The sequence below is a fragment of the Oncorhynchus gorbuscha genome, linkage group LG18 (genome assembly GCF_021184085.1).
Source record: "Oncorhynchus gorbuscha isolate QuinsamMale2020 ecotype Even-year linkage group LG18, OgorEven_v1.0, whole genome shotgun sequence".
Lineage (NCBI taxonomy): Eukaryota > Metazoa > Chordata > Actinopteri > Salmoniformes > Salmonidae > Oncorhynchus > Oncorhynchus gorbuscha.
In genome coordinates, this window is record NC_060190.1 from 49,270,625 (window position 1) to 49,292,002 (window position 21,378).

The window sequence follows — 21,378 nt, forward strand, 5'->3', positions numbered from 1 at the left end:
TAAATAATGATCTGCTATCTCATTACCATATTCCAGATACAGTTCATGGCCTTTTTGGACTCAAACTGAATTTGTTGTGATACTGACCTACACAAAAAAAACAACTGACTGACACAATTAACTAAAGGCTGAATCAATAACTAAATCTTGACTCCTTTGATAATTCCGCCAAAGGGGAAATAAGCAGAATGACAAACTCAAATGCTGAAACTGAACTAGGGCTGGGTGATGGTATGGAGGTGCATGAGGACTGCAGATGTGGCCAGGGCAATAAATTGCAATGTCAGTACTGTGAGACGCCTAAGACAGCGCTACAGGGAGACAGGACGGACAGCTGATCATCCTCGCATTGGCAGACTGTGTAACAAAACCTGCACAGGATCGGTACCTCTGAACATCACACCTGCGGGACAGGTACAGGATGGCAACAACAACTGCCTGAATTACATCAGGAATGCACAATCACTCCATCAGTGCTCAGACTTTCCGCAAAAGGCTGAGAGAAGCTGGACTGAGGTCTTGTAGTCCTGTTGTAAGGCAGGTCCTCACCAGACATCACTGACAACAATGTTGTCTATGGGCACAAACCCACTGGACCAGACAGAACTGGCAAAAAGTGCTCTTCACTGATGAGTCACGGTTTTGTCTCACCAGGGGTGATGTTCAGATTCACGTTTATCGTGGAAGGAACAAGCGTTACACCGAAGCCTGTACACTGGAGCGGGATCGATTTGGAGGTGGAGGGTCCGTCATGGTCTGGGGCGGCGTGTCACAGCATCATCGGACTGAGCTTGTGGTTGTTGCAGGCAATCTCAATGCTGTGAATTACAGGGAAGACATCCTCCTCCCTCATGTGGTACCCTTCCTGCAGGCTCATCCTGACATGGCCCTCCAGCATGACAATGCCATCAGCCATACTGCTTGTTCTGTGTGTGATTTCCTGCAAGACAGGAATGTCAGTGTTCTGCCATGGCCAGCAAAGAGCCTGGCTCTCAATCCCATTGAGCATGTCTGGGACCTGTTGGATCGGAGGATGAGGGCTAGGGCCATTCTCCCCAGAAATGTCTGTGAACTTGCAGGTGCATTGGTAGAACAGTAGGGTAACATCTCACAGCAAGAATTGGCAAATCTGCTGCAGTCCATGAGAAGGAGATGCACTGCAGGACTTAATGCAGCTGGTGGCCACACTAGATACTGACTGTTACTTTTGATTTTGACCCCCCTTTGTTCAGGGACACATTATTCAATTTATGTTAGTCACATGTCTGTGGAACTTGTTCAGTCTATGTCTCAGTTGTTGAATCTTGTTATGTTCATACAAATATTTACACGTTACGTTTGCTGAAAATAAACGCAGTTGACAGTGAGAGGATGTTTCTTTTTTTGCTGAGTTTACAAGTTCTAAATATGTTTCATGAGTAGTGCAACTTGTCATTTAATTTAGCAATGTATACAAATATTGTTATAGAATCCATACCGGTATGTGGATCAATAACGGTATTCACGATATACCACCTAGCTCTAAACTGAATCCACATTTTCTCTGTCACCTTTCAGACAAGCGTGAAATCAACAGCAGCTGAGGAAACACACTCAGTGGTAGTGCTCAACATGGTCAATGTCACCTCACTGTTATCTTAAAGTTAGCCTTCCTTTGCCTGACCCAATGGTCTTCACATAAAAGTTTCCAAGTCTTAACAGTTGGGGTTGGTCCCACCTTCTGTAGGTTAGGGGGTCTCAGTGTTTCTCCAATGCCTGTATCTCTCTGCCTACATGTATCAGTGCTATGTCTCTAAGCATCTCTCTGTCCAGCTGTAGCAGTGCTATGTGTCTAAGCATCTCTCTGTCCAGCTGTAACAGTGCTATGTGTCTAAGCATCTCTCTGTCCAGCTGTAGCAGTGCTATGTGTCTAAGCATCTCTCTGTCCAGCTGTAGCAGTGCTATGTGTCTAAGCATCTCTCTGTCCAGCTGTAGCAGTGCTATGTGTCTAAGCATCTCTCTGTCCAGCTGTAGCAGTGCTATGTCTCTCTGTCTACCCGTAGCAGTGCTATGTCTCTCTGTATCTCTCTATCTACCTGTAGCAGTGCTATGTCTCTCTGTCTACCCGTAGCAGTGCTATGTCTCGCTATCTACCTGTAGCAGTGCTATGTCTCTCTGTATCTCTCTATCTACCTGTATCAGTGCTATGTCTCGCTGTCTACCTGTAGCAGTGCTATGTCTCTCTGTATCTCTCCGTCTACCCTGTAGCAGTGCTATGTCTCTCTGCATCCCTCTGTCTACCTGTATCAGTGCTATGTCTCTCTGCATCTCTCTGTCTACCTGTAGCAGTGCTATGTCTCTCTGCATCTCTCTGTCTACCTGTAGCAGTGCTATGTCTCTCTGTCTACCTGTAGCAGTGCTATGCCTCTCTGTATCTCCCTGTCCACCTGTAGCAGTGCTGTCTCTCTTTATCTCTCTGTCTACCTGTAGCAGTGCTGTCTCTCTTTATCGCTCTTTCTACCTGTAGCAGTGCTATGTCTCTCTGTCTACCTGTAGCAGTGCTATGTCTCTCTGTCTACCTGTATCAGTGCTATGTCTCTCTGCATCTCTCTGTCTACCTGTAGCAGTTCTCTGTCTCTCTGCATCCCTCTGTCTACCTGTATCAGTGCTATGTCTCTCTGCATCTCTCTGTCTACCTGTAGCAGTGCTCTGTCTCTCTTTATCTCTCTGTCTACCTGTAGCAGTGCTGTCTCTCTTTATCTCTCTGTCCAGCTGTAGCAGTGCTGTCTCTCTTTATCTCTCTGTCTACCTGTAGCAGTGCTGTCTCTCTTTATCTCTCTGTCCAGCTGTAGCAGTGCTGTCTCTCTTTATCTCTCTGTCTACCTGTAGCAGTGCTGTCTCTCTTTATCTCTCTGTCTACCTGTAGCAGTGCTGTCTCTCTTTATCTCTCTGTCTACCTGTAGCAGTGCATTCTCTCTTTATCTCTCTCTGTCCAGCTGTATCTCTCTGCAGTGCTGTCTCTCTTTAACTCTCTGTTATCTCTCTGTCTACCTGTAGCAGTGCTGTCTCTCTTTATCTCTCTGTCTACCTGTAGCAGTGCTGTCTCTCTTTATCTCTATGTCTACCTGTAGCAGCGCTGTCTCTCTTTATCTCTCTGTCTACCTGTAGCAGTGCATTCTCTCTTTAACTCTCTGTCCAGCTGTAGCAGTGCTGTCTCTCTTTATCTCTCTGTCTACCTGTAGCAGTGCTGTCTCTCTTTATCTCTCTGTCTACCTGTAGCAGTGCTGTCTCTCTTTATCTCTCTGTCCAGCTGTAGCAGTGCTGTCTCTCTTTATCTCTCTGTCTACCTGTAGCAGTGCTGTCTCTCTTTATCTCTCTGTCTACCTGTAGCAGTGCTATGCCTCTCTGTCTACCTGTAGCAGTGCTATGTCTCTCTGTCTACCTGTATCAGTGCTATGTCTCTCTGCATCCCTCTGTCTACCCTGTATCAGTGCTATGTCTCTCTGCATCCCTCTGTCTACCTGTAGCAGTGCTATGTCTCTCTGTATCCCTCTACCTACCTGTAGCAGTGCTATGTCTCTCTGTCTACCTGTATCAGTGCTATGTCTCTCTGCATCCCTCTGTCTACCCTGTATCAGTGCTATGTCTCTCTGTATCTCTCTGTCTACCTGTAGCAGTGCTATGTCTCTCTGCATCCCTCTGTCTACCTGTAGCAGTGCTATGTCTCTCTGTATCCCTCTGTCTACCCTGTATCAGTGCTATATCTCTCTGCATCCCTCTGTCTACCCTGTATCAGTGCTATGTCTCTCTGCATCCCTCTGTCTACCCTGTATCAGTGCTCTGTCTCTCTGCACCTCCCTGTCTACCTGTATCAGTGCTATGTCTCTCTGCATCTCTCTGTCAACCTGTAGCAGTGCTATGTCTCTCTGCATCTCTCTGTCTACCCTGTAGCAGTGCTCTGTCTCTCTGTATCTCTCTGTCTACCTGTAGCAGTGCTGTCTCTCTTTATCTCTCTGTCCAGCTGTAGCAGTGCTGTCTCTCTTTATCTCTCTGTCTACCTGTAGCAGTGCTGTCTCTCTTTATCTCTATGTCTATCTGTAGCAGTGCTGTCTCTCTTTATCTCTCTGTCTACCTGTAGCAGTGCTGTCTCTCTTTATCTCTCTGTCCAGCTGTAGCAGTGCTGTCTCTCTTTATCTCTCTGTCTACCTGTAGCAGTGCTGTCTCTCTTTATCTCTCTGTCTACCTGTAGCAGTGCTGTCTCTCTTTATCTCTCTGTCTACCTGTAGCAGTGCTATGCCTCTCTGTCTACCTGTAGCAGTGCTATGTCTCTCTGTCTACCTGTATCAGTGCTATGTCTCTCTGCATCCCTCTGTCTACCCTGTATCAGTGCTATGTCTCTCTGCATCCCTCTGTCTACCTGTATCAGTGCTCTGTCTCTCTGTATCTTCCTGTCTACCTGTATCAGTGCTATGTCTCTCTGCATCCCTCTGTCTACCTGTATCAGTGCTATGTCTCTCTGCATCCCTCTGTCTACCCTGTAGCAGTGCTATGTCTCTCTGCATCTCCCTGTCTACCTGTATCAGTGCTATGTCTCTCTGCATCTCTCTGTCTACCCTGTGTCAGTGCTATGTCTCTCTGCATCTCTCTGTCTACCTGTAGCAGTGCTATGTCTCTCTGCATCTCCCTGTCTACCTGTAGCAGTGCTATGTCTCTCTGCATCTCTCTGTCAACCTGTAGCAGTGCTATGTCTCTCTGCATCTCTCTGTCAACCTGTAGCAGTGCTATGTCTCTCTGTATCTCTCTGTCTACCTGTAACTTTGCTATGCCTCTCTGTCTAACCTGTAGCAGTGCTATACCTCTCTGTATCTCTCTGTCTACCAATAACAGTGCTATGTCTCTCTGTGTCTCCGACCTACCTGTAGCAGTGCTCTGTCTCTGTGCCTCCTGCCTACCTGTAGCAGTGCTCTGTCTCTGTGCCTCCTGCCTACCTGTAGCAGTGCTCTGTCTCTGTGCCTCCTGCCTACCTGTAGCAGTGCTCAGTCTCTGTGCCTCCTGCCTACCTGTAGCAGTGCTCAGTCTCTGTGCCTCCTGCCTACCTGTAGCAGTGCTATCTGTCTCTGTGCCTCCTGCCTACCTGTAGCATTGCTATCTGTCTCTGTGTCTCCTGCCTACCTGTAACAGTGCTATCTGTCTCTGTGTCTCCTGCCTACCTGTAACAGTGCTATCTGTATCTGTGTCTCCTGCCTACCTGTAACAGTGCTATCTGTCTCTGTGTCTCCTGCCTACCTGTAGCAGTGCTCTGTCTCTGTGTCTCCTGCCTACCTGTAACAGTGCTATCTGTCTCTGTGTCTCCTGCCTACCTGTAGCAGTGCTCTGTCTCTGTGTCTCCTGCCTACCTGTAACAGTGCTCAGTCTCTGTGTCTCCTGCCTACCTGTAACAGTGCTATCTGTCTCTGTGTCTCCTGCCTACCTGTAGCAGTGCTATCTGTCTCTGTGCCTCCTGCCTACCTGTAACAGTGCTATCTGTCTCTGTGCCTCCTGCCTACCTGTAACAGTGCTATCTGTCGCTGTGCCTCCTGCCTACCTGTAACAGTGCTATCTGTCTCTGTGCCTCCTGCCTACCTGTAACAGTGCTATCTGTCTCTGTGCCTCCTGCCTACCTGTAACAGTGCTATCTGTCTCTGTGCGTCCTGCAGTTCCTGCTCTGCGGTGGTGAGGGAGCGATCCAGACGACCTTTCTCTGCAGACAGACGCATGCTGCCCTCCTCCGTCTTTAGCTTCTGACGCTCCACCTGGAGAAACAGTCATACATAATCAGAATCACCTCAATTTCCTTCAACAGTAGATATTGGGGTCAAAACAGCAGCCATCCCCAGTGGCGCCGGCGGGGATGGCTGCCGTTTTACGGGCTCCTAACCACCTGTGCTATTTAGTTAGTTATTTTTCGCATTGTTTGTAACTTATTTTGCACATAATGTTGCTGCTACCATCTCTTATGAACGAAAATAGCCTCTGGACATCAGAAGAGATTACTCACCTCAAACTAGACGCAGTCCGACGCAAAGGATATATTGCTCCCCCGAGACCAGGTCCAAATCCATGCAATTTACATGAAAAAAAGACGGAGATACTGGGGGCAAAGGTCGTAGTGCCTTGTGAGAATTCGTCGGCGAGTGGGTGTTTACCCACTACCATCCGTCCTATTGGCCAACGTGAAATCACTGGAAAAAACTGGATGACCTACGTTCAAGACTATCCTAGCAACCGGACATTAAAAACTGTAATATTTTATGTTTCACCGAGTCGTGGCTGAACGACGACACGGATAATATAGAGCTGGCTGGGTTTTCCATGCGTCGGGCAGGACAGAGCATATATACGTCTGGTAAGACAAGGGGGGGGGTGTGTATCTATTTGTCAATAACAGCTGGTGCACGAAGTCTCAAGGTATTGCTCGCCTGAGGTAGAGTACCCCATGATAAACTGTAGACCACACTAACTACCGAGAGTGTTCTCATCCATATTATTCTTAGCGGTATAGTTACCATCACAAACCGATGCTGGCACTAGGACCGCACTCAACAAGAAAATTCTCATCCAGAAGCGGCGCTTTACGCCTCACACAGAGGCGCATACAAAGCTCTCCCTCTCCCTCCATTTGGCAAATCTGTCCATAATTATATTCTCCTGATTCCTGCTTACAAGCAAAAATTAAAGCAGTAAGTACCAGTGACTCGCTCAATACGGAAGTGGTGAGATGATGAGGATGCTACAGGACTGTTTTGCTAGCACAGACTGGAATATGTTCCAGGATTCATCCAATGGCATTAAGGACTACAAAGGGAAACCCAGCCGTGAGCAGTCCAGTGACGTGAGTCTACCAGACGAGCTAAATTTATTTTATGCTTGCTTCGAGGCAAGCAACACTGAAGCATGCATGAGAGCACCAGCTGTACTCAGAGCAGGCACGGACCAACTGGCAAGTGTCTTCACTGACATTTTCAACCTCTCCCTGCACGAGTCTGTAATACCTACGTGTCAAGCAGCCCACCATAGTCCATGTGCCAAAGAAAGTGAAGGTAAAATGACTACCACCCCGTAGCACTCAAGTTGGTAGCCACGAAGTGCTTTGAAAGGCTGGTCATGGCTCACGACAGCAGGTAGCCTAGTGGTTAGAGTGTTGGGCCAGTAACCGAAAGATAAAATCCCGAGCTGACAAGCTAAAAAAATCTGTCATTCTGCCCCTGAACAAGGCAGTTAACCCACTGTTCCTAGGCTGTCATTGTAAATAAGAATTTGTTCTTAACGGACTTGCCTAGTTAAATAAAGGTTTGATTAATAAAATGAAATAAAAACATTAACACCATCATCCTGGAAACCCTTGACCCACTCCAATTCGCCTACCGCCTAAACAGATCCACAGATGACGCAATCTCAACTGCACTCCACACTGCCCTTTCCCACCTGGACAAAAGGAACACCTATGTGAGAATGCTGTTGACTACAGCTCAGCGTTCAACACCATAGTGCCCACAAAGCTCATCACTGAGCTTAGGACTCTGGGACTAAACACCTCCATCTGCAACTGGATCCTGGACTTCCTGATGGTGGTAAGAGTAGGCACAAACACATCTGCTACGCTGATCCTGGACTTCCTGATGGTGGTAAGGGTAGGCACAAACACATCTGCTACGCTGATCCTGGACTTCCTGATGGTGGTAAGGGTAGGCACAAACACATCTGCTACGCTGATCCTGGACTTCCTGATGGTGGTAAGGGTAGGCACAAACACATCTGCTACGCTGATCCTGGACTTCCTGATGGTGGTAAGGGTAGGCACAAACACATCTGCTACGCTGATCCTGGACTTCCTGATGGTGGTAAGGGTAGGCACAAACACATCTGCTACGCTGATCCTGGACTTCCTGATGATGGTAAGGGTAGGCACAAACACATCTGCTACACTGATCCTGGACTTCCTGATGATGGCAAGGGTAGGCACAAACACATCTGCTACGCTGATCCTGGACTTCCTGATGATGGTAAGGGTAGGCACAAACACATCTGCTACACTGATCCTGGACTTCCTGATGGTGGTAAGGGTAGGCACAAACACATCTGCTACACTGATCCTGGACTTCCTGATGATGGTAAGGGAAGGCACAAACACATCTGCTACGCTGATCCTTAACAATGGGAGCTCCTATGAGATGCATGCTTAGTCCCCTCCTGTATTCCCTGTTCACCCACAACTGCGTGGCCAAGCACGACTCCAACATCATCACTACGTTTGCTGACGAAACAACAGTGGTAGGGTTGATCAACGACAACGATGAGATAGCCTATAGGGAGGAGGTTAGAAACATGGCAGTGTGGTGCCAGGTCAACAACCTCTCCCTCAATGTGAGCAAGGCAAAGGAGCTGATTGTGGACAACAACATCAATCGGGCTGTAGTGGAACGGGCCAAGAGTTTAAAGTTCCTTGGTGTCTACATCATCAACAAACTATCATGGTCCAAACACACCAAGACAGTCGTGAAGAGGGCACAACACCACCGTTTCCCCCTCAGCATCCTGACCGGTTGCATCACTGCCTGGTATGGCAACTGCGCGGCATCAGACCGTAAGGCGTTACAGAGAGTAGTGTGAATGGCCCAGTACATCACTTGGGCCAAGCTTCCTGCCATCCAGGCCCTATATACTAGTCGGTGTCAGAGGAAGGCCCAAAAAATGGTCAAAGACTCAGTCGCCCAAATTGTATTTTTTACTTTAGTTTATCTAGTAAATATTTTCTTAACTCTATTTCTGGAACTGCATTGTTGTTACGGCCTTGTAAGTAAGCATTTCACGGTAAGGTCTACACCTGTTCTATTCGGCGCTTGTGAAAAATAAAATTTGATTTGATATTGATTTGATATTTCTAATGTTCTGTGTGTGGTTCATATTTCTCTCACTCCTGTCTCACCTTGTCCAGTGTATTTCTCAGTGCGTTTTTGTCCTTCTCCAGGCGGACGGCCTGTCTCTCTGCATCCTTCTTCTCTGTCTCCAGCACGGCCACGGCCCTCTGCAGCCCGCGCAGCCTTTCCTCTGCAGACACCCTCTCTGTCTGGGCAGACTGGGCACTGCGCTGGGCTTCTGTCAGACTGGCAGACCGCTGACGCAGGGCCTGAAGGAGAGACAGGGTGAGGGAACAGCTATTCAGATGAGATACAGGCCTATGTCTCCCGCTCTTTTTCGTTACATGGTTTTTCATGTAAATTCTTCACATGCCCCCGCTTACCGCTCTCCTCCTGTGTGTGTGTGTGTATAAGGTTAGTGTTGAGGAAATTATTATGTATGAGTAAAAGTCTCTCTCTTTCATTCTCGTTCTTTCTCTCCCTCCCTCTCACCTCCTGTGTGTGAGCCAGCTCTGCCTCCAGCTCTCCTCGTCTCAGGTCGCTCTGAGTCAGCTCAGTCTGTAGGCTCTGGACGCGCTCAGTGAGGGCCGTCATGCCTCTCTTCCCGTCCGTCAGGGACGCCCGCGCTCCATCCACTCGCTCCTGAAAACAGCAACACTACATTCAATTTCATGGGTTCAATCTAGACTATTCATTACAATTTGCTCTAATCCTATTTAAATTACAGGGATGAACCTTGACAAAAACAAACACTTGAATTTCAGCCCACTGTCCTATCAATGATTCCTCCTCCACCTACCTGTAGATGCCTGCGGTCCTGCTCGGCCAGCCCCAGGGTCTTCTGCAGTGCGACAAGGCGTCCCTGGGTGGTGCTGTGGGCAACGGTGGCCTCCTGGAGGCTCTGGGAAAGGCTCTGGTTCTTCTCTCTGAGACAGACCTCTCCCTCCTGGGCTTTAGACAAAGCCTGGCTCAGCCTGTCCACCTCTCTCTGGAGCGATGCCACACAGCTCTCCCCCTCCGCCACCTAGGACAGATGCACAACTGAGTGTGTGAGTGGTTTAAGTCAGTGTGTCTTGGTGTGTTTCTGTTGAAATCTGGTTAAATCTCAGCATGACATAAATGGGGGTGTACTTGTTCCTCTATAGTAGATTGATTGAGTTTTCATTCAGTGTGCTACCTGTTTGACTAGTGCATCATGGCGCTCCTGGGTGGCCTGGTTCTCGGCCTCCCTGTCCCCCAGGCTCAGTTTGAGTCTCTGCAGCTCCCCTTCCAGGCTGCGTCTCCCCAGCTCCACCCTGGTCCCCCGGGCCTCGGCAACCTCCAGGGCCTCCCGCAGACGCCTCCGCTCAGCCTCCAGACGCACCTCGCCCGCACGCTGCTTACTCAACTGGTCCTACAGGGAGGGAGGGGAGGAGGGGAGGGGAGAGTGAGGTGAGAGAAAGGGAGACAGAGGTAGAGAGTGACTGAAAGAGAAGGAGAGAGCTAAAAGAGATGAAACTGGCAGACTGGCAGTCACATCAAGGTCACATGTCAAAGCCAGCCAGCCAGTCCATACAGTTACAGTATGTCATGGTGACCCAGTCTGGCAGCAGAATGGCTGCTCTGTAGAGAGATATAGAACTAGACACGAGGGGAAAACAGAGACACTCCACAAACACACTCTCAGAGGCCAGGCCAGATAGACAGTTGATCCACAGATGGCCACATCCCTTCTTTCTTCTCTCAACTCCCCGAAATGCTGAACCTCCCCCTGCTCCCGAACTTCCTCCCCTCTCTTTCCAGCAACATAAATAATCTTTTCCCAGGAATCATCTTTTCCCATAAATCGTCTTTTCCCAGGAATACAGTCTATTAAATTACCTACTATTTGATTCTGTGGCTCCTAACTATAATCTCTATAATCATAAATACCTACCCTCCTTTCCCTTGGTTCGTCTTTTCCATTGCACTTTATCCCACTAACCCTCTCAATCTCTCTATTTCCTTCTCACTCAGCCAGTCCCTTTCTCTCTCCCTCTTTCCCCATGCTCCCTCTGTTGTCGGCTATGGGGAGTGTTTTCTAGGGTGGTGTGAGGGTTGGACTTAGAGGACTGCACATTCTGCTTTGCCCAGAAATATGACATGGAGTTTTGTTTAATGACTCAGTATTCTGTGGCATCTGTTGTTATGACACTTTTCTGCTTCCACCTAGTGCTTCCTGCAGGGTCACCATATGGCAGTGTTGGCAGGTCAGTGGTCAGCACTGTGTTAGCAGACACTAGAATCCTTGTCAGGGAAGATATTGTACAGGAAGTATGTGTTTGTGTGCGTGTATGTCTACCTGTGTGTGTTTTTTCTCTGTCTCGACAGTCTGCAGGGCTCTCTCCAGTTCCTTGACTCTGTCAGTGAGGGTTCTCCTCTCCCTCTCTCCCCTCCTTGCCGTCTCCTCCTGCTGCTGGAGCATGGCCTGGGTGGAGCTCAGACGCCCGTCAACACCACGCTTACCTGGACGGAAGCACAGACAGTCACAACACTGGAGCATTCACAGACAAGGTCTTTACGCTAACGTGCTCCTAACGTGCTCCTACCGTGTTCCTAACGTGTTCCTAACGTGCTCCTAACGTGCTCCTACCGTGTTCCTAACGTGTTCCTAACGTGTTCCTAACGTGCTCCTAACGTGCTCCTACCGTGTTCCTAACGTGTTCCTAACGTGCTCCTAACGTGCTCCTAACGTGTTCCTAACGTGCTCTGACGTGCTCCTAAAGTGTTCCTAACGTGCTCCTAAAGTGTTCCTAACGTGCTCTTAAAGTGTTCGTAACGTGCTCCTAACGTGCTCCTAACGTGCTCCTAACGTGTTCCTAACGTGTTGCTAACGTGCTCCTAAAGTGTTCCTAATGGGTTCCTAACGTGCTCCTAACGTGTTCCTAACGTGCTCCTAACGTGTTCCTAACGTGCTCCTAACGTGCTCCTAACGTGTTCCATAAGTGCTCATAACGTGCTCCTAACGTGTTTCTAACGTGCTCCTAACGTGCTCCTAACGTGCTCCTAACGTGCTCCTAACGTGCTCCTAACGTGTTCCTAACGTGTGCTCTCCCCGGGTCTTTGTATGTCTGTCAATGACATCACTGTGTAAATGATTCTCTTGGCCTTCTTATGGTTTGCGTGCAACTTGTGTGTGTGTCTCACCCTCCTGGCACTCCTGCAGTGTGTTGTGTAGCTGAGAGAGGCGGTTCTGGGCAGAGTCTCTCTCCCCTGTCACCTCCTCCAACTCTCTCTGTAGCGCCCCCAACTGGCAGCGAGCCTCGTCCTGAAAACCAACACCAGGAACACATTTCAACAACATGCCTTCAGACAATCTGACAGACTTTTTGCATTTCCTACAGTCACATATCAGTGCTGCAGAAATGTTTACAGCACAATGTTGAGATAATTCATCTAAAAGTAAAGAGTGAAAAGGGACTTCAATCTGTTAGAATAGGAGAATGTGTATACAATCAAAATATGTGTACTGCTCTGCCCATGTAGTGTGGCTGTAGTACCCGGTCTCTCTGAGCTTCTCGGAGCTCCTGGAGGAAGTCTCTGAGGCCGCAGCGCAGCGTCTCAGGGTCCAGCTCAGGCAGGGGCATGGGGAGGGGGGTGTCACCCTGCTCTGGGGAGATAGGCCTTGAGCAGCCCAACGTGTTGTCAGGGGTCGAGCCTCCAAAATCTGGAAGAAAAGATTATATACAGTATAACTCCTCACAATTTATGTCCCACTTTCACACTGACATGTTTTGTGATATGTGAGCATGTTATCCTCACCTTTTGGGGGTGAAAGTGAGCAGCGTAGAGGCGAGAGGCTGCGGGGACGTGTAATGCTGCTGTAGGATGCTGCTGGGGGGCTCCCTCTGGGGCTCCTGCCCCTGCCCCCACTGGCACTTCTCCGGCCCCCTGCCCCAATACCCAGCGTACGGGTCAGTGCCGACTGCAAGCTGCCCAGGCGGAACTCTAGTTCCCTGCGTCCGGCCTCGGCCCGGGCCAGCTCTACCTCGGTGGCAGCCAGGCGGCCCTGGGCCTCGCTGAGCTGCAGGCTGGATTGAGTGAGGGAGTCCAGGGCTGTCTGGGCCCGCAGGGACAGGTTCCTGGCCTCATCCTGGAGCTTCTTCTCACAGCCCCGGGCATCCTGAAGCTGGGCCGTCAGCTCCCTCTCGCATCCCCGCCAGCCTGACTCTGACTCTGTCAGACGCCTCTGGAAGATGGACAGCTGGAGGGAGGAGGGAGGGAGGGAAGAGGAGGAGGGGGAAAGATAGAGACGGGAAAAGAAGTACAGTAGAGAGAGATGTGTAGACGACAGTTGATTAAGTTTTATGTTTAAACAAGCATAAATACAATCTAACCTCTCACTCTACTCCAACCGCACCTCTCCCTCCCTCCTCACCTCTTTCTTGAAGGAAGTCCTGGCTGTGTCAGCCTCGGCCAGCTTCTGTTTGAGAGAGAAGATCTCCCGCCCTCTCTCCTCCTCTCTCTGCTCCTCCAGGGAGAGACGTGTCTGCAACTCAGCCACCTCCCTCCCTTTCTGTTCCTTCTCTCCATCCAGTACTTTCACCTGATGCAGTGATCGAACGGAGGACAATTTCTAGAATATGTCTAAGCCTGCAATATGTCTAAGCCTGCAATATGTCTAAGCCTGCAATATGTCTAAGCCAAGCCAAGGCCTGGTAAGATCCAGTGGATAGCAAGAACTCAATGCCCTAGTGAAATTTGAGTTCTCTACAGCAGGTAAGGTAAACCAATAAGTATAACAGAATAAACAAAAGTGTTTCAGAGATGTGAGGGTATGTGTGACTGACCTGTCTGCGTAGCTCCTGCAGCTCTCTCCGGGCCTCCAGCCGTGACCTCTCCACCTCTCTCAGACAGCTGCGGAGCTCCGTCACCTCTCTCTGTGCAGATGACAGGCTCTCCTCCAGAACAGCCAGCCGCTGCTCCTTCTCCTCACACTGACGCTTCACACTGACACACACATATTTTGTCCTTTAGTATACAGTTGATGCCTTCTGTGTTTAATTTTTACTACCTAACAGAGAGTGATACTAGTAAATTAACATTTGAAAGGTGACAATCAGGGTCAGAGGTATGCAGCTAAGTACTACCTGATTCTCTCAGTCTCTGCACTTCTCAGAGTCTCCCTCAGCTGAGTATTTGATAGGCTGAGAGTGTCTCTCTCCTTGGTGACATCAGTGAGGGTGCGCCGTAGCTCTACCCCATCCCTTCTGTACCCTTCCCCGGTGTCACGGGTTTGGTTGAGGCGCCTGTCCATCTCCAGCATGTCCCGCCTCACCTGGTCTCGGCTCTCCTCACTGGCTGAGAGAGAAGCTCTGCACTCCTCCAGCTGGAAGAGGAAGTTAGGGAGAGTGGTGAAGAAATGTTGAACCAGAAATGGTCACCGGCTCCATCCCTGACTCTAACCGCCTCTTACCTCTTTGAGGGCAGCATCAGTGTGTGTCTGCAGGTCAGAGCTGTTCTCCTGCAACCGGTGCAGCTCCCGCTCATGAACACTGCCAGCCTCCTCCAGCTGAGAGCGAAGCTCCAGTAACTCACTGGTCAGAGCTCCCACTGTGGCCTGCCGACAAAGTCAGGGAAACTTTAATGTCTTTAAAAAAAGTTCACGGTAGTACAGAATGGGAACAGAGTCCTAAAACGGTCTATAATTACCCTCTCCTGGTCTTTGTAATGTGCTGCCTCTCTGGCCAGTCTGTCCAGCTCCAGGGCTGCAGTACCCAGCTCTGCCTGCAGGATGGACACTCTCTCAGACAGCACTGCCTTCTCTGCCTCCTTCTGGGACAACATCTGAGAGAGAGAGAAAATAGAAAGGGCCTCTAGAAGTGGGGATATGGATCACAACCTCATGAGAGTAGTCATCTCTTATCCACATTTGCTCTGCACTTCATTACAGACGAATGTAACGCGATGTTAAATCTCAGCACTGGCAGTAGTGCTATAGGTCCAGGGGTGCAAGAAATATTTTTGTTATTTTCACAGACGGAATTAAGAGTGCAATAGCTGCAGGTGGCTCGAAATGGCTAGGTTTTGATTAATACACAAGTTGTAGGTGTGAGAAGGGCTTAGCAGCAGGTAGGGGCGGCAGGTAGACTAGTGGTTAGAGCATTGGACTAGTAACCGAAAGGTTGCAAGATCTAATCCCCGAGCTGACAAGGTAAAAATCTATCGTTCTGCCTCTGAACTAGGCAGTTAACCCACTGTTCCTAGGCCATCATTGAAAAAAAGAATTTGTTCTTAACTGACTTGCCTAGTTAAATAACGGTCAAATAAAATAAGGGTTTGGCCATTCTCTGGTTAAAATCCCTAAGAGTCTGATTGGTGCAGCCGTGCGTCAATCTAAGTAACATCATTTTAAAAATCTAGAGATGTAGCCGATGCAAAGAAACAAAATCTCTAGGTTACTTCTCAAGCCACAACATCCTCCTATGTCTGACAACACAATTTGGCATACAAACTAATGAGACTCTCACGATAGTGTTCTCCGTTTTGCTTTACAACCCCCACAAAGGCAAATGAATGGATGTATGGAGGTAGTTTGTTCCAACAAAAATAGGGGGTTAAATATGTGTCCCAAAAAATATATATATTCCTGAGCTTTCTTAAATCTCCTAGATATAGGATAGACACTTCAAAGCCTTATTCATTATGATATGTTTTTACTGTCTCTTTGGACCATTTATGAATGCGTTATTCAATGTGTTTCTATGGGCTATAGTAGTAAAGGCCAAATTCAATATTTTATTAAATCATTTTTTAAATATAATTGTTGATACCTAAAAGGTCATAAAATTCCAAATCAAATAGCTAAATTATCCATGGTCTGACCATCTTAAAACAATTACATATTTTAGCATTGCCCAACGGCTTAGACTTTTAGAGGTTTTAATCAACACATTCCATGGCTTAATACTGCATGTGCTTGTCTCAAGTTCTGTAGGTGACTGATGGTATTTGCTGGGGGCTCGGATTATTTTCGTCCTGGTCCATTGTGTATCGATGTACTACAGTTCATTAAATAGCATACGCTACAGTAACGTGTAGGCTAATAGCAGTAAAAAAACATTCAGTGTTTGCTTAATACCCTGTGTCTGTCATCAACGAGCTTAGACTAGCCTACATGTCTCTACGCATCACCCCTTCCCTGCTTTGGTAACTGGATGAGAGGCGCTCTCTGAAGATGGGGATGGATACTTGAACAAGCAAAATTAAGTATGCAGGTAGGCACATGTGTGTATGTTTAAGGATGTGCAGTACTGTATATTTTCAAATCAAGACACTGACGAATAGATGATTTAAGGCCGGCACTACAGGCTGAAATGACATTTTTGCAAATACCTATACATTTTGAGATTTGTAGGTATTTTGGCTCACTAATGTTAGTATTTAAACACATAAAACGATCAAAATCTTGATGAAAATGTGTATTTTCTTTTATTTATCTTACCATTAAAGTTTCATGAATTTGATCCACTTTATAATGGTCATACATCCATAATTTCAAAACTCACTATTTTTAACTACACTTAAGTTAAAAGCCCTTTTCATAGAGAATGTAACAAATTGGAATACATATATATAGTAACTTAGTTTAAAGAGATGGTGATTGGATCTAAAAAGGTGTTTGGCGTTTGGCAGTCTAAATTCAGTGTACTTGCCTTTAACTGCCATTTACTGAAAGTCAGACTCTTCCCACATGACAACTACATTTCCTCAGCTTCAGTAGCATCTGCTTTCACCAAATTGTGTGTGGTAATACTTAGACATATTCTCGAGACTTGCCCAGAGGGAATTGTTGATATGTTGTAAAAAATAAATCATCTCTCGATAATACATTTGCCAAAAATGCATTTTATAAACATGGCTTTAGTATTTTACAGCTAGAAATATGAAAAAAACATGTGTCCACCATCTGCTCTGAGTCAGTCCTGTCCTGGAGGGTCTTAACAAAATGAAACCAAAATATTTAGGATACACTTAATCCAGTGTCCAGAAAAATGGATTTGCAAATATGTGCATATTTAATGAGTTATTGCTTAATTTGCATATTTTAATACAATATTTCAGAACATTTCAGTAGACCATTTAAAACCTAATGTATTTATTTATATAGTTGGTTAATGACTAGGACAAAAATATGCACCTATGTGATGCCTCTAAACCAGCCTTGATTAAGGGGAAGGTAGGCAATGCTTGGTTTTTAATCCATTTAAACGGGATGGAAACCAATCGTTTTTTTTTGTTTCTACACTGAACAAAACTATTAAAAACGCAACATGCAACAATTTATAAGATTTTACAGTTCATATTAGGAAATCAATCAATCAATTGAAATGAATTCATTAAGCCCTAATCTGTGAATTTCACGACTTATAGATACATACAGATACATTATGCATCGGTTGGTCACAGATACCGTTAAAAAAAGGTAGGGACGTGAATCAGAAATCCAGTCAATATCTGTTGTTACCACCATTTGCCTCATGCAGCGCGACACCTCTCCTTCGCATACAGTTGATCAGGCTGTTGATTGTGGCCTGTGGAATGTTGTCCCTCCCCTCTTCAATGGCTGTGCAAAGGTGCTGGATATTGGCGGGAACTGGAACACGCTGTCGTACAGGTCGATCCAGAGCATCCCAAACCTGCTCAATGGGTGACATGTCTGGTGAGGATGCAGGCCATGGAAGAACTGGGACATTTTCAGCTTCCAGGAATTGTGTACAGATCCTTGCGACATGGTGCCGTGCATTATCATGCTGAAACATGAGGTGATGGCGGCGGATGAATGGCATGACAATGGGCCTCAGGATCTTCTCACAGTATCTCTGTGCATTCAAATTGCCATCGGATAAAATGCAATTGTGTTTGTTGTCCATAGCTTATGCCGGCCGATACCATATCCCCATCGCCAGCATGGGACACTCTGTTCTCAACGTTGACATCAGCAACGCACCCACACGATGCCATACACGCTGTCTGCCATCTGCCCGGTACAGTTTAAACCGGGATTCATCTGTGAAGAGCACACGTCCCCAGCATGCCAGTGGCCATTGAAGGTGAACATTTGCCCACTGAACTCGGTTACGACGCTTTGACGCTTAACTGCAGTCGGGTCAAGACCCTGGTGAGGATGACGAGCACGCAGTTGCGCTTTTTGAGATGGTTTCTGACAGTTTGTGCAGAAATGATTGTGCAAACCAACAGTTTCATCAGCTTTCCGGGTGGCTGGTCTCAGACGATCCCACAGGTTAAGCTGGATGTGGAGGTCCTGGGCTGGCGCGGTTACACGTGGTCTGTGGCTGTGAGGCCAGATGGACGCACTGCCAAACTCTCTAAAACGATGTTGGAGGCGGCTTATGGTATAAAAATGATGTTATCTGGTAACAGCTCTGGTGGACATTGCTGCAGTCAGCATGCCAATTGCACACTCCCTCAAAACATGAGACATCTGTGGCATTGTGTTGTGTGACAAAACTGCACATTTTAGAGTGGCCATTTATTGTTCCCAGCACAAGGTATGTCCAGTGTAATGATCATGCTGTTTAATCAGCTTCTTTATATACCACAGTTGTAAGGTGGCTGGATAATCTTGGCAAAGGAGAAATGCTCACTAACAGGGATGTAAACAACTCTAGCCACCACATTTGGGAGAAATATGCTTTGTGGGTGTGTGTAGGGAACACTTCTGGGATTTTTTTAGTTCAGCTCATGAAACATGGACCAACACCTTACATGTTACGTTAATATTTTTGTTCCGCATAAATACAAGATTCACTGGCACAAAATGCACGTCTCTTCCATGGGCACTGTGCGTTGTGGCTGGATAGGCTGTGGGTCTTACATCTTACCATTAGCGCTGCAGAAAATGGTTACTTCTGCGCTTGTTTTTAAGGACACACCTCAAATATTGCCATCCCTCCCACCTCAGTGCAAGCGGGCTGATTTAAGACAGGTTAATTGCCAAACCTGGCGTTAGGGCTGGAAAATGCCAGTGCACAGGTTTTAGATGACACTTGACCCTCAGACCTTAGCGCCAGCTGAAAATAGAGCCCGCATTGTGTTTGTATGGACTCTCAGATGTGCCTGACCTGTTGTTTCTCTGTCTCTGCCTGTAGCAGACTCTGGTCTCGGTCGTGCTGCAGACTCCTCACTTCATCTTTCAGGTCCTCCCGGTCTCTCTCGGCTCTGAGGAGCTGCTCTTCTGCCTCCTGTCTGACCTGTCGCAGTGCCCCCTCCTGTTCAAACTCCAAACTGCGACGCAGGGCCTCCTGGAGAACAAACACACTCAGTTGTTCATGTTCATTGCATGGGTTAAACCAGCCCAAATAAAGAACATGAACAACTGAGTAGAATCAAGACCTACAGTGAGACACCTTGGGCAAAGCAAGAAAAAGCAAGAACACATTTTTTTACAGTAAAACCATCCAAATAGTACTCTTACTGCTAGCACAAACACTTCTCCAAACAGGCCTAGACAGACAGACACAATCCAGCCTGAGCCCTCCTCACCTTTTCAGCGGTCAGTCTCTCTGCCTCCTCCTGGTGGTCAGTGATGGCGGTGTGGAGGGCCTGCTGGGACTGCTGCTGGGTGGTAGTCAGGGCCTGGCTCAAAGCCTCTCTCTCCCTCTCACACTGCGCCAGCCCATTCTCCCCATCCGCGCGCACACGCCTCAGCTCCGCTACACAGGACAATATCAGACATGATGACCAGTTTCACACCTGTGTTCATACAGACTCAGTCATACAACAGATGCACCATTAAACGCAGCAACAGTTTTTAAATAAGAGCTGTAACCCTCTCCACTGAACATGTGCTATACCCCGGGTTGTCCTGAACATGTGCTATACCCCGGGTTGTCCTGAACATGTGCTATACCCCGGGTTGTCCTGAACATGTGCTATACCCCGGGTTGTCCTGAACATGTGCTATACCCCGGGTTGTCCTGAACATGCGCTATACCCCGGGTTGTCCTGAACATGTGCTATACCCCGGGTTGTCCTGAACATGTGCTATACCCTGGGTTGTCCTGAACATGTGCTATACCCCGGGTTGTCATGAACATGTGCCATACCCCGGGTTGTCCTGAACATGTGCTATACCCCGGGTTGTCCTGAACATGTGCTATACCCCGGGTTGTCCTGAACATGTGCTATACCCCGGGTTGTCCTGAACATGTGCTATACCCCGGGTTGTCCTGAACATGTGCTATACCCCGGGTTGTCCTGAACATGTGCTATACCCCGGGTTGTCCTGAACATGTGCTATACCCCGGGTTGTCCTGAACATGTGCCATACCCCGGGTTGTCCTGAACATGTGCTATACCCCGGGTTGTCCTGAACATGTGCTATACCCCGGGTTGTCCTGAACATGCGCTATACCCCGGGTTGTCCTGAACATGTGCTATACCCCGGGTTGTCCTGAACATGTGCTATACCCCGGGTTGTCCTGAACATGTGCTATACCCCTGGTTGTCCTGAACATGTGCTATACCCCGGGTTGTCCTGAACATGCGCTATACCCCGGGTTGTCCTGAACATGCGCTATACCCCGGGTTGTCCTGAACATGTGCTATACCCCGGGTTGTCCTGAACATGTGCTATACCCCGGGTTGTCCTGAACATGTGCTATACCCCGGGTTGTCATGAACATGTGCTATACCCCGGGTTGTCCTGAACATGTGCTATACCCCGGGTTGTCCTGAACATGTGCTATACCCCGGGTTGTCCTGAACATGTGCTATACCCCGGGTTGTCCTGAACAGAATAAGCCTGTTTGTCGTATTGTGTCGAAAATTTGCCACAGAACAAGCACTTGAAAGCACTCATGACTCCATTTCTATGCGCACCAAAATTACAATATTTTGGTCTGAAGTGCCTTCTGAAAGCCTAGCCATATTTTATAACTTAGTTAGCCATGTTGGCAATAGAATAAGCTTTCAAATCATGCCCAACTGACCCAGATTGGGATTTACAGTATGATGGAACATTTTGGGATTGCGTTTTTTCTTATTTTGCACCTATTCCAAAATGTCAATGCATATTCCTATTATGTTACTGAATGTATTTTCAGATTTCGTTATTAACAAATGCTGTAATATGTCCAGTAAATGTAAAATGCACGTAAAAGCAACAGTGTAATGTCTGGATTCAGTCTTGTGTCAGGTGAACTGTTGTGTCCTTTCCCCATAATCTCCAAAGTCTTTTCTTTCAATTGCTACTCTGGTCATAAATATGCTTTTTATAGTTCTGTTAGAACCATTTCAATTTGGCCATATCAATATAGCCCAATTTCCACGAGTGTAAGGGGTTTAAACACAGGTTTCTAATTCCTCTCCCTCAATGTTCCTTAATCATTTTCTTCCATTCCAACATATCCATCCTCCCCTCTTCCTTTCTTACTCTCACAGACTTTCTCTCTCTCCTACCTATTCTCCTCTTCTCACTCATTTATTTCATTTCCCTCCACATGGTCATTTATTTCTCATC

At 47.5% G+C, this 21,378-nt stretch overlaps 1 protein-coding gene across 3 annotated transcripts in view; it reads right to left on the bottom strand.

Annotated features, from left to right (window-relative positions):
• LOC124004281 (rootletin-like) overlaps positions 1-21,378 on the bottom strand; it is a 44,926-nt gene that overhangs the window by 4,715 nt on the left and 18,833 nt on the right. For all 3 annotated transcript variants that reach the window (XM_046313068.1, XM_046313067.1, XM_046313066.1), the window contains exons 20-35: positions 19,401-19,570; positions 18,980-19,159; positions 14,547-14,681; positions 14,311-14,454; positions 13,985-14,223; positions 13,685-13,844; positions 13,273-13,440; positions 12,657-13,098; positions 12,395-12,561; positions 12,042-12,162; positions 11,197-11,360; positions 10,054-10,269; positions 9,676-9,900; positions 9,369-9,518; positions 8,945-9,145; positions 5,640-5,771 (exon numbers count right to left, since the gene is read on the bottom strand). In XM_046313068.1, the coding sequence (XP_046169024.1) occupies positions 5,640-5,771; positions 8,945-9,145; positions 9,369-9,518; positions 9,676-9,900; positions 10,054-10,269; positions 11,197-11,360; positions 12,042-12,162; positions 12,395-12,561; positions 12,657-13,098; positions 13,273-13,440; positions 13,685-13,844; positions 13,985-14,223; positions 14,311-14,454; positions 14,547-14,681; positions 18,980-19,159; positions 19,401-19,570 (3,014 nt within the window). The remainder of the gene's footprint in view (positions 1-5,639; positions 5,772-8,944; positions 9,146-9,368; positions 9,519-9,675; positions 9,901-10,053; positions 10,270-11,196; positions 11,361-12,041; positions 12,163-12,394; positions 12,562-12,656; positions 13,099-13,272; positions 13,441-13,684; positions 13,845-13,984; positions 14,224-14,310; positions 14,455-14,546; positions 14,682-18,979; positions 19,160-19,400; positions 19,571-21,378) is intronic.